Genomic DNA, 13,199 nt, shown 5'->3' with positions numbered 1-13,199 from the left:
AAAACCTGCTGGGTTTTGCTTGGCCCCAGTCACCAGAAAACCTCAGCTGCCAGGAGCAGAAGAGCTGGCAGTGGAGTAGCTATGTCCTCCTCCCAGGAACCACCTGTGCCTGCAGTCTCTCCTTGCAGCATCAAGGAGTGCTGCCAGCAGCACAGACGCTGGCACCAGCTGGTGGCAACGGTGGAGGCCATAATGTGTCAAAGCTGAAGTCACCTGGGAAGCCTCAGCCTGGGAAAAGCCTGCTGCTTCTTGGCCGGGAGCCCGTCCCATGCGATGCCCAGCAAAATGCGCTACGACTTACGCTCCAGTCTACAGTGCTGCGTATCTGCCTCTCCGAGTCGCTCCTCAGGGCTAACACAGGGTTTGGCTGGGCTACCATGTGCTGGAGGCTGGACTTGGCAATAGCTTTCCTGGAAGACACAGGAGGGCTGGTTATTAGATCAGAGGAGGAGGAATATGTGCAAAGCACAACCTGCTTCTAGGATGGACAGTGAGGCTGGAGCAGAAAAGCATCCTCAGGTCCAAGTGGCTGGAAATGAGGCGAATGTCCAGCACCACCAGCCGAGGAGTACCCACTCCTGTGAGGCAGCCCCATGGGATGAAGAGGTGCTGGCCACACTGCTGACAGCTCAGCTAAATACACCTGCACCTGGCAAAAGGAACAGCTCGGACCTGCTGTGTCAAATCCCTCAGGGATGACAGGTCCATTGTAAAACAGCCTGGGAGGCTCCACTGAGCTGTGGTGGTGGGGCTGCCTTTTCAGGGACAACCCAGAGCTCTCGTTCCGCAGAGGCTCCCCACAGCTCTCCCATACCAAGGCACCTCAGAACCTGGGGCATTTTCAGGGACCAGCACAACTGTCCGAAAAAAACCTAGCTGTTTGTTTGGGGCTAGTAAGCTTCTCCCAGACGTGCTAGGGTGGAAAAAAGGAGCAGCAGAGCCGTCCAGCTGGAGAACGTGTGCTTCTCCAGCCCACAACCAGGCCTGCCACCTCCCTCCAGCTGCGGGCTGGCAGGAGGTGCTGCCTGCAAGCCCTGGGGGCTGCACCGAGAGCATCAGGGGCAGCACTGGCCCGAATGGGAGGGCTCAAGGGATGCAAACAGCACTGCAAGACACTGACAGCAGCCAGGACCAGTGGTGCTGAGCCCCTTCTCTCCTTCCCCACTGAGCCTGAGTCTGCACCCAGCCTCCCCTCTCTGAGGCATCGCCTGCTTGTATGCCACCGCCTTACATACAGCAACCGAGGACTCCAGCCGTCTGTGGCGGTGTGGCGGGTGGGCTCCGGTCCCAAGCACTCAGGGAGGGTGATAGAGGGGCACCTGGCTCCGGCTGCCCCTGTGCAGCACTGGGCCAGCAGCCGTGGGTGGCCAGAGGGAAGCAGCCCGGGCCGGGGGGCATCACTGGAGCGCCGGCGCTGGCTGAGGCGGCGGTAGCGGCCCGGCAAGCCGTAGGCAGCCCGGCTGTACATGAACTCGGTGGGCAAGCAGTGAGAGGAGGCACGTCGCAGGCAGCGGGGGCCCCACGACAGCAGCCCAGCCTGGAGTGGCTGCAGCTGGGGCAGCATGGCCAGCCACCTCTCCTCGGCCCACCGCTTGCACTGGGCCTGCTCGGCTCCCACCGCCACGCCACTGCCATCCTCCGGAGACTCGGATCTGGAGCTGTTGGTGCAGGGCACCATGTCCGCCTCCTCTCTGGTGGGGATGAGGCTGGCAAGGAGGATGGACGGACCCACCAGGTGGGCATCAATCGCTCGTGCCCGGCCCCCGCGCTTCGTCTGCACGGCGAACCGAGGGCTGAGGCAGGGTGGTGTGGTGCTGGAGCGGCGGCGGGGGACGGTGCGCTGGGGCAGGCCTAGGCAGGAGAGGACTGGCAGCGGGGCGCTTGAGCCGCGGCGGCGCTGGGCCAGTGAGGTAGAGGGCAGCCCCACCTGGGAGCGCCGCCTGGCTTTGCCTGTGGGCACAGCCACCACGCTGGTGCGCCGCAGCCCCTTCCTCCCAAAGTGCCGCCTAAAAAAGGTTTCCATCGCACTCGGACGGTGGCTGTTAACACAGAGACCAGTAATTAAATAGGCTCCCCTGTGAGTCCCAGGGCCGGGCTGCAGGGGTCAGAGCAGGGGGACGGGGGGATGGCAGGGCACAGAGTGACATGGTGATGCCACCCAGGGTGGGCGGCAGGGCTGGGACCCACTTGCTGGGTAGACGTACCACTGGGGCTCCCACTCCCCACAGGTCCCCACCCCTCGAGTTTCACGGCTCAGCCCAGAGTCCTGCAATGGCAGGGCAGGTGTCACCACTTGGCTGGGACCCTCTGCATCCCCTGCTCACCACCACGGGATCGGCAGAGTCTCTGCACCCCGAGGTGCCAATCAACCCTGGTGACTACCCCCACCACTCTCCTGGTGCTTGTCCATCTGATCTCCGCACAGGAACTGTTCTGGCTAAGCATCAGCCCCACCAAAATGCAGCAAACTGAAACCAAGCCCTTACGAATCCTAAAGAAGAAAACCAACCAGGCAAGTAAAAGCAGGGCAGGCAGATTTGACAGAAGCTGGCTGGGAGAGCTGGAGGCTGGGAGAGCTGGAGTAGTGCAGAGAAGAGCTAGGAAAATCATCCTGCCCATCCTGTGCAAAACTTCCCTCTCTGGGTGGAAAGAGCTTTATCAGGGCTCTCGAGCTTTCCCTGCCCAGCCCTCAAAGCTTGACAGGCTGCCCGGACACTGCAGCAGACTGTGGAAAGCCCTGGGCCACAGGTGAAAAGTGCCACAGCAGTTTAAGTGCTGGCGGCTCAGCATGCAAAGGCTGGAGTGGAAGGGGCTGAATCTGACTAGCTCCAGCGCTTCCCTCCTCCAGAGCTAGTGCTTCACTTCCCACCCTCTCTTCAGCTGCTAAATAGAGAGGATTTATTCAAGAGCAACTCAAAAAAGCCAAGACCCCCAGTTTGTTAGAAGCAAACCTCTGGCTTTTCAATTGCTCCCAAGGCAGGGGACTCTGGATCATGGCAGCCTGCAGGCACACACAAGCCACCACCATCACTCTCAACAATTTCCACGCTGTACAAGGGGCTCCTCTACCCATCACAAGGGTACAGGCATGCCACTCACCACTGTATTAAGACTGGCATCTGCTACACTTCTACTTGCTTCTACCTCCCTCCCTTCTCATGCTCTTTTATGTACCTGCTTGCAGGTCAGCAATACCAGACGACCTTCAGGAGAACACCCTGGCCCAAACCTCCACTGCCCTATGGTCCACGCAAATAGGCAAATTTGTCAGAAGCTTCCCTTTTTGTTTGGGAAATGCATATAAGATGGGACATACATGTTATTTTCTGGATCACAAACTAGAGCTTTTGCTTAGTGCTTGTAGCACAAGCAACCCATTCAGCTGTACCCGTATTTCTTTAGATGAGTGCAAAGCTGAGTGCAAAGCTGACACTGTATTTTTGGAGCAGGCCAGGCTGGTAGGCAAGAAAGCCAGCTCTTTAGTTTCTACAGTCTCATTGCGATGCCTGTACTCAGTAACGTAGCACAAGGAGGGAAGGAAGGATAGCAATGCCCTCCAGAGAGCAGCATCAAGGCAGCTAAAGCCTGGTTGAACTGAACGCAAAAACAAAGTGCCACCTCCTTGGAGGGATTTCTCAAGTCCTACCGAAGGGAGCAATGTAGGTACTTGGTCACCAGCAGGTTAACTATCACACCACCGAGGCCTGTGCAGCTTTGCAGAGGGCAAAAGCAAGTTTTGCTGATGACCCTGCTTCCAGCCTGTCCCCAACACTGCAGTGCTCCATTCCTGTCCCTGCTCCCCAGTGTCTGCAGGATGATGTACAGTAAATTGCATCATCACCAACAGGTGTTAAAAATTGTCTGAACAAATAAAACGTGTTCAAACACCCAAGAAAGAACATTGCCTAGGTGTGGCACACAGCAGCAGATGCTTTTTGGCCAGCTTTAGCTGCTGGTGGAGACATACTGTCCGACGACATCCCAAATGAGCTGAATGGACACTCCCTCCTGCCCCAGATATTACACCAGCATGAAGCTGCTGTACTGCTTGCTGAGCTGCTGCTATGGGCAGGAAGATCTCTCAACACAGCTTCCTTCCTTTTTGCACCACAGTCTCGTGAGGAAATCTGCTAGAATAACCTTGGCTTGACATTTATGTTTGGGTACTAGCTGATTACGGCCCTTTTTATCTTCAGGGCTGTCTACAAGTGGCACATGGACTCATGCTCTGGACACCAGTGGTGAAGGTTATTACCAGGCAATCATCTGACAGCCCACAACAGCAGCACATGGCAGCTCAGATATGATGGGTGAAGATATCCCCATCTCTTGCAACTTACTTCCAATCTGAGCTCCAAATGGTGTTATCACAGGTGTTGAGAGCTGCGGCTGGTGAAGCAGATGGATGGACTGCCAGGGGTGCCCAGGGTTGATGTGCATCAGTGGAGCTTCGTGCAGAGTAGCTGGGGATCCACCCACCGGGCGGAGAGGAGCCTGAGAGGAGCTAATGACTGGAAGCCCCTGGCCTAACCCCAGGACATCTCTGGGATCTTCACTGCTTGTTGCTGAGACAAGATGGAGAAGAGCCAGCCCCTGCGGCTGCTCTGCAGGCTGCATCGCTAGGCTCAGTTAGGTAAGGAGGTCGGATGGAGGCAGCCTGGCATTTGCAGGGTACAGAACGGAAGTACTGCTGCACGCACTAGGATATCAACTTTACTTGCGAGCAGCTACATACTATCATTTCAATCTCCTTCTGTGAATGAGGAAGGAGACAGCAGCTCTGGTCTGCTCCTGATCTGCAGTCAGAGCTCTTGGGAGGTGGTGTTTTTTTTCAAACCACACCCCTCAGAGCTCCTCAGCCTCCTATGCTCCCTGCCTGGCATCGGTGAGCAGAGATATTGCTGAAGCAGGAACACATCCTGGAGCACAGGCAGGCAGCAGTGCTGTCCTCGAGAGCTGGAGGAGGAGCAGGCTACTGAAGGAAGCTCTCTGGGCACTCAGAGCAAGCTGTGACCTCTTACTCTAAGGACAGAGCTAACCTTGGTGGTAGGATCTAAATGCCCTTTGAAAGTCAAGTAGGGATTGAAGAGGAAAGACTTGCATCCTGTAACTTCACGGACACAGAGCTCATGGATGAGCTGATATGGAGATCCTACTCTTCGGACAGCCAGGAACCATCTGTCCTGCAGCGGTAGCTCCAAAACCAGAAGGCTGACTCCTAGGGCTAAACACACAGTGTCCCTCTAGGCATAGGCTCTGTCCATGTCAGGAGGAGCTTCTTGACATTCAGCTCCATTAAGCTGTTTTGGTTCACTAGCCTTGAGCAAACTCCCATGTACAATACTGAACAGGCTCTCTGTGCCCTTAGACATGTAGAGGGATGCTGTGCCATACACCTGCTCAGCCCTTCCTCTATGTTATTATTCCCTCTGTCCCTCCAGCAACCTGGTCTATTCCTGCTGGCGCCCAGAACCAAGTGAGATGCCAGATCATCTTCATATAGTGACAAACCTGGCACCCCTCTCCTTGCACCAAGGGTGGCAAGAGGACCCTACTGCAGGACATCGCTGGCAGCACATCACACAAGCCTCAAGCCCTAGAGAAGTCTGGACTTGAAAAACACTATCAGCTCCTCCCAGCCTTTCAGAAAACCTCCTGTTAGTCAACTGGAAAGCATTTTTTCCAACCATGGGCCTACAGCAAGGGTAACAAATCCAAGAGTACTGCCCTACTCTGTGACAAGTGCCCATCCTGACGGCAGCTGGCTGTGTCCCTGTGTCCCGGCTTGCTGCGGGTGCTGGGGAGCTGCTGCAGCACCAGAGCTGGCAGCGTGCAAGCAGCAGCCCGTTTCAGTTTACAAGCTGTCCTCCTCTGGCAGGGATGCTTGACTTGCATGGCTCAACCACAGGGAAAGTGTGTTATTAATAGCCACCCCTGCGTGACACCATGATCTCCTGGGCTTCTGCCTCTCTGTCTCCTCCCTGCCAGGACACCAGAGGGACTGAGGGACAAGAGCCTGGGAGCCTGTCCAGGGAGCTGCTGCTCATCCCCGCCCTAATGACATACCACCACTTGCCTTCAGCCTCCATTTCCATCACAAGCTTGCACCCCCCCTCCTTTCAGTGCTTTTCAGTCTTCTCATGTATGCTGCTACACCAGCCCTGCTGAGATCACAGAATGTTAGGGGTTGGAAGGGACCTCAAAAGATCACCTAGCCCAACCCCCCTGCCACAGCAGGGCCACCTAGAGTAGGTCACACAGGAACGCATCCAGGCGGGTTTTGAATGTCTCCAGAGAAGGAGACTCCACAACCTCTCTGGGCAGCCTGTCCAGTGCTCTGTCACCCTCACAGTGAAAAAGTTTTTCCTTATATTTATGTGGAACGTCCTCTGCTCCAGCTCGCACCTGTTGCCCCTTGTCCTGTCATTGGCCATCACCGAGAAGAGCCTGGCTCCATCTGCCTGACACTCCCCCTTTTCGTATTTATAAACATTGATGAGGCCACCCCTCAGTCTCCTCTTTTCCAAGCTCAAGAGACCCAGCTCCCTCAGCCTTTCATCAGAAGGGAGATGTTCCACCCCCTTAACCATCTTTGAGGCTCTGCGCTGGACTCTTTCAAGAAGTTACCTGTTCTTCTTGAACTGAGGGGCCCAGAACACAATATTCCAGATGCAGTCTCACCAGAGCAGAGTAGATCCTGTTCCCACTCTCCCATTCGTCTCCCTGGCATCAGTCACGGACCCCTCCTTTCCCTCAGGCTCCCCAGCCAGCCCTCTCCGATGTGCCATGAAGGGCAACTGGCACAGACGAGGTCTGCTGAGGAAGGTGCCCCTGTGCCAGATCGGGGAGAGAGCACACTGGTCGAGATGTGGTGCAGCCCTCAAGGCTTTGGTTGCAGTGAGGTGAGCAGTGATCAGCAAGTTCCCAAACTCTGTGCAGTTTGTTTCTACCCAAAATTTCCATTCCAGCTGTAATCTCTGCAACACCACATGAATAAAACAGAGTCAGGAGTTCCCCTGTGTTGGGTGCAGCATGACCAAGGAGATGCAGCTCCCTCCAGCCCAGGGGTAGGGAGGCTCCAGACAAACCATGAGCCTTTCAAAACACTGCGAGGGGTGAGCTACAGGCTGCGCTCACCTTCTATTTTAGGATTCACTCATTTGATCTACTGCAACGCGCCACCGCCTACACAGGCCACAGCACTGCGCTCCCAGGCTCTCAAGCTGTAAGAGCATGGCATTCCCAAGGCAAATCACGGCCAAGGACATCTTCAGTTGTACTGTCACCCTCATACTGCAGAGGAGGAGATTACTGCTGCAACCTTAAGGCTGCCCTTAGAAACCTGTCAGTGCTACACTTTGTTGACCAACCTGGAGGCCCCAGGACAGCACTGCTTCACAATGGACAGTGAGTTTGTGAAAACGTCAGTTTGGCCTCTTTGTACCCATCTTGCACATGGCTGAGCAAAAGCACAGCTTGCAGCCTCCTGCTCCCACACATACACACCTCTGCTCCAGCGCATCGCAGCAGTGCCAGCGCTGTTGACCCTATGCAAATACCCTGACACACTCCAGGCACAAAAGGGTAACGGGATACCTGCACAAGATGGCCAGAAATAAAACTCGTGCACAGGCTTTATTTCAGGGGACAGAAATTTCACAGCACACTCCAGCTGGCAGCAACAGCTCAGCATCACCAGTTCAGCATCACTTCTGACTGCTGGTGCCCTGGGTGGATCACCACGCAGTCCACACCAGGAATGAGACACAGCCACTAACTTTAACCCCACACCATTTTCTGGGTATTCACATTTTATTGGGAGCTGGGGATGCCACACGGAGGAGATGCAGCCTCTAAGCTGCCTTCTTTGAATGAGCAAGGCAGGAGGACGGATGCAGCGCCAGGAACTTTTTTTACAGTTCTTAGCATAATCCCTACATACTTCTGGTGGCAGCTCCATCTCCCCAAGCTTCTCATGACGCCCTGGCATCACCTCCCCTTCACTTCCTTCTCAGGGAGGTGCTTTAAGGCACATCTGCCAGACTTGCTCAGACCCTCCACTTACGCTTCATAAAGTCAAGGGTTTGCCAGCCCTAAGGCTCCGAGTAATGTTCCCATTACAACAATGTGATTTCCTTCCCAAAATCCATGGAAGACAGTGTTTTGTCTTAATTTAAACCAAAGCAGTCTCCTTGGAGGCTCCTGGGCTGACTCAGGGCACTCATATCCCTTAACAACTTTCCACCATCATAACATTATAAAGTTTATTTGCCACTACAGTAAATAATCTGTCTCCTGGTTATCAAGAAACCCAACAGCCCCGATTTAAACAATCTGTCTCTGTGTTTGCCTGGGGAGCCAAACAGCAAGATTGACAGCCTCGGGCAGTGAATTAATCTGGGATGAAATGCAAAGGATGAGCAACCATCACCAGCATGCTGGGGCTGAGGCAGAGCAGGGGTCGGGGGAGAGGCCAGCCATGCAGTTTCTATTTTGGTCCCACCAACAGGACCAGTGACACAGCCTGGGAAGGACTTTGAGTTTCTTCTCTCTTTCTGAGGTCCTTTTGCAGAGTGACACGCACGAAGCAAAGCAGCAGGGGGCTCAGCAGGGTGCCCCAGCAGTTTGGGTGCTCAGCCTGCGGTTTCTTTAGCAGATTTCCACCGTCCTCCCCAGGGCTGGTCCCCCCCTTCAGTACACATAGCTCTGCATAGAAGAGGGACGTGAAGAGGGACCTGAGGTATGAGGTATGTGGTATTTAAAGGGAGGCCAGTCCCGCAGCCCAGCTGTCTGACCCAAACTCCCCGAGCAGCCCTGAAGTTTTCCCCCTGCCCACGGGGATGACATGGTGGTACGGTGCTGCCCTGGGCAGCAGCCCCAGGGAGGAGGCGATGAAACCCGTGTAAACAAAAAGCTGCAGCGTGGCAGATGCAGAGCACAGGCAGCGACTGCCAGGGAGGAAAAGTCTTTGGACCTCCCAAGGGCATGCAAAACCCTTTGCACCTCCCAAAGCAAAGCAGAGACAGGTTCAGGCACTCAGCTACTGGCACTGATAGCAGAAAGACGGGGGCTGCATGCCTCCCTCCAGCCCACTGCAGGGATCTGTAAGGTCATCCCACTGCTCCCAGCAGAAGCAGGGTGCCTTACTGCCACCAGCACCAGGGGAGATGCCAGGAGCTCCAAGCGTGTCCTGCTTCCCTAAACTATCCCAGGGCAAAGTGGCCGGGATCCAGGGGTCCCAGCATGGCACAGGCTTGCTCCCCACACCAAATGTCCTCTGCCACCTGCGGATTTCCCGCTGCCATCCCTGCGCCACACAGACTGGCAGGACGCAGTCAGTGCCGTAACAGGCAGCAGCCTGGGTGGCTGGAAAAGAACCTCTGGCAGGGAAAACCCCTGCCCTCCTTCCAAAGGGGAAACAACAGCCAGGTGCCACTGAGCGCCACCTGCGTCTGTGTTTCGCAGCCCCCCCCCCCACGCCCCTGCCTCAGCCCTGGGGTCCACCCATAGCCCTATGGGCTTGCTCCAGCCTCCAGGAGCAAACACAGCTCAGCAGGAGCAAGGTTGAGGGTCTCGGGGATGAATCCGGGGTCTGCTTCCCCCTGCCCCTCCCCAGGATGGGACCCGGTACCTGCTCAGACCATAACCACGAACGAAGGGCTGGCTCCCCTGGCCCCCTTCCGCACCCCCCCCGTCACAAAGCAGCAAAACGTGGGCGACAAGCAAAAAGTGGCGGATGAGGAAGAGGAGAGAAGGGGAGAGCGTGGGGAAAAGCCCCTGTGACCTGATCCGGAGCGTGCCGGGGTCCCTGCAGGTGCCGAGCGGGTGGCGGTGGCCGCGTAGCAGCGACGGGCCAACCCTCCCCAACCAAGTCCTAGTTTGGAGAGCAAGCGCTCGGCTTCTCCCTCCGCCTCCTCCCCGCGCTGCAAACCCTGACAGCGCTCGTTAAAATAACCATGCACTTCCTCTCCGAGCAGTCCCGAGGCCGGCTGGCCCCCAGCCGCTGGCGCACGCACCAGAGGGGATCCAGAAAAAGAGGGGGTCGTGTCACGTGTCCCCTGGCACTGGCACCCAGCTGCCATCCGAGCACCCAACTGCAGCCAGGGGATGACCACCACTTCCCTCAGAGCGGCAAGAGGAGGATAAAGGGAGGAACACGCCAAGGAGGCGATTCTCTCCCACCTCCTCGGTACCTCGATAAAGGGGTTTTGCACAGCTGATGAGAGCTGAGCTGCCTGCCACTGGGAGCCTGTGTTTGTGCCCAGGAGGTAACTTGCTCCTGCGTTACAGACAGTGTCTGGTCCGGGTGGGCTCTCAGGAGCTTTTCACCTCCCCTTGTTGCTGCAACCCCCCCACGGGACCTCTCGCAGCCAGGCTGGGGACTTCTGTCACACTTTGTCGCTATCCAGGTCCCCCAGCTGCCCCCAGGGACCTGCTCCCAGCTGAACGCAATCCACCTCCCTTTTTGGGCCACAAACCCCATCTCCGCTCTGGCCTTTGCAGAGTCAGGGATGGATGTGTGTGTGTCAAGCAGAAGTCCAGCCACTCCACGATGTCTGCAAGGCATGAGTCACCAGCTATTGTTATTTCAGTCATTGACCAGGCGATGGGAGCCGATAGCACCGATAGCCACGATAGCCACCAGCGCAGCCTTAGTGAGGCAGCCGTAGTGAGTCAGCGCAGGCAGCTGGCCACAGCTGGGATCTTGTCCTTTCACACCCTGCCTCCTCCGGCCTGCCCCTTTCCCTTGCCTGCATGTCACAGCTAAAATTAGATGGGGGGCTAGTCTCCCCTATGTGTAGGAGTGTGTGTGCATTTGGACCGTGCCCAGTGCTCCTTGGGACCTGGAGAGAGACTACAGTAAAATCACCATAACAAAACATCAGGGGAGGTTACTGCCAGTGCAGCGAAGGCAGCAGCTGCTTTCCCCGATGGGTATCTTGAAAGCAGCTCACAGGAAACCATTAACCAGAGGGGAGCCAGGCCCAAAGGCTGAGCTACCACCACTGCTGCTGTCTCTGTCACAGCATAAGGAGCGAGTGGCCTTTGCAAAGTGGCAGGAGACGGGGACGGGCAAGGACATGTGAGCAAACCTTTCCACTGCCAAAGCTACTGAGGAGATTGCATTTGGTCCTTTTCTCACAGTGCCAGAGGAGAAAGGGAGCTGGAGATGCCCAGGGCAGGCAGGAGGAGATGTTCACCCCTTCTCAGTCCTCTCTCCTCTCAAACCCAGCAGCTGCCAAAGGATGGAGGGCTCTGCACCTTTCCCTACACAGGCTATGTGTCCTTCGGACTTCCCTTCCTAATGCCAGGAAAGGGCCAGCTGCCACTAGCAGCTGAGCAGGTCCCAGTGTCCTCACAGCCCCAGGGCAGCCAGGTTACCCACTGTGACCACAGGAGGAGGAGAGGCTGCAGAAGGGCCCCTAGGAACAGTCCCCAGTCCATCACTGTTAAGACCTGGGACAGGCAGGATGTTTTATCAGAGAGGAAATTAAAATCATGCTGTAACTAGCCACCCATTGAGAGTAAAGAAGCCTGGTAAGAGATATGTACGGTTCCTCCCCAGCCCCATCTCTAGCCAAGAGAGCTTCTCTCTAACTGCCCCATACCCACCCTGCTTTCCCTGTCCCAGACGGTCTGTGCACAGCAGAGATCCCTGCTGACACTGCCTGCTGCTCCTCACCCCTGCCACAATCCCACCTCTCTCCCAGGCCAGCAAGACCCAGACTTGCTAATGGAAACATCCCAGAGGGATGCCCAGGGCAGATTCTAGTTGGCCCCAAAATCTCTTCCAAGTCAAGCAGACCAGGTCACTGGTTCTCCAAGTCCCTTTCCCTGGAGCCAGCAGGAGCAGGAAGCCAAAGAACCCTCTCCTCAAGCCAGCCAGGCAAACCTTCCTGCTGCCTTTCTCCTCCTTCCCCCCTGTGACTTTCTAAGCCCTCATCCTGCAAACATGCACACAGATGAACAGGCAACAAGGGAGATCTTCGGCTCCCCATGCTGCTGTCACAGGTTTCAGTCTGCTGTGCTCAAGCAGAAACCACTGCTCCGAGCCAAGAGGCTCCCCAGCCCCATGCAGCCCTGAGCAAGGCTTTCCAAGCGAGGAGATTCTGGTCCCACGCACTTGAAACCACACCACAAGTGGCAGGCCCTGCAGGTGTCTGCAAGGGGGGGGACTGCTTAGCATCCCTGAGAAACCCAGTCCCCAGTGACCTCCCCCACCCTCGCCGTAGCCTGAGGCTAAGACAGGAAAGACACCTCCTATTTCTGCATCCCAAGCCTCCATCCAAGCCTCCATCATGACCCTGTGACTAAGCAAAGCACATGCCGGCTTGCTACCTGAAAGGCATTTGTTGGTTTAACTGTGACCCTGTTACTGACATCAAGTCTAACCTCTGGTTTCACTTTTCCACCTTGTGGCAGCGAGCTACTCGGTCTTTTTGTCCCCCACCTCACATAAAAATTGAAGTAAACTCTTTCAGCAATGTTAAATCTATCACTTCTTGGTTTCGCTAAATGTTAGCTTGTCACTCTGCTACAAATGGAAGGGCAGGAGAAGTTGATTTCTTTTTTCTCCTCCACCCTTTTTGTTCTAAATGCCCTCAGCATATCTGCTCTTATGTGCTTCCTTTTCTTCTCTCATCCTAACATCCTCACGTCTGCCAGCTTCTGCAGCCTCACTGACGAGCTCTTTTCTCCCACCATCCGTCAGAGAGGAGATCCCAGGGGAAGAGGAGTAGTGAGCAGACCACTTTCCCCCTTCCTGGCATGGGCTAATACTTCACAGCAGACCAGTAGTGCAGGGTTGCCTTACTCTGCTCCCTGAGTTTCTCAGTCTCCCACAGGGTGACACCGGGTGCTCCAGAGACCACCAGAGCAGGGGGAACAACCCAGGCTCCAGGTGCAGTGGTTGGGCAGGTGCTGTTGTGCAACTCCAAGCACTACCAAGATACACAAGCCTGTGCAGTGGCAAGCTGGCTAACGGCTGCCTTGGCTGGAGGTTTGCCTCTGATCATCAGCCAGCCCACGGCAGCGGCTGACAAGTTTAAGGCAGCAAGCTCACCGGTCACTTCACCCATGGAAGAATAAAAAATAATCTCCACCCGGACGCTTTGCAAAGCCTTCCCTTGCAGAAGAGAGGAAAGAAAAACCAGGAGCAGAAGACAAGGCCAGCAACCTTTCAGAGGGGACATGCCACA

The 13,199-nt window shown here is 55.9% G+C and overlaps 1 protein-coding gene across 2 annotated transcripts in view; it reads right to left on the bottom strand.

Annotated features, from left to right (window-relative positions):
* The window catches only part of DGKZ (diacylglycerol kinase zeta), a 45,906-nt gene that overhangs the window by 23,996 nt on the left and 8,711 nt on the right, over positions 1-13,199 (bottom strand). Inside the window, exons 1-2 of one of the 2 annotated variants that reach the window (XM_086463578.1) lie at positions 1,236-2,023; positions 302-410 (exon numbers count right to left, since the gene is read on the bottom strand). In XM_086463578.1, coding sequence (XP_086319704.1) covers positions 302-410; positions 1,236-2,023 — 897 coding nt within the window. Of the gene's footprint in view, positions 1-301; positions 411-1,235; positions 2,024-13,199 lie in introns of those variants that run through there. The other variant, XM_086463579.1, reaches the window with a different exon arrangement.

The sequence above is a fragment of the Leptosomus discolor genome, chromosome 3 (genome assembly GCF_034619465.1).
Source record: "Leptosomus discolor isolate bLepDis1 chromosome 3, bLepDis1.hap2, whole genome shotgun sequence".
Taxonomy (NCBI): Eukaryota; Metazoa; Chordata; class Aves; order Leptosomiformes; family Leptosomidae; genus Leptosomus; species Leptosomus discolor.
Note: the sequence above shows the minus strand (reverse complement) of the source record. Positions and strands in the feature narration are given on the sequence as shown.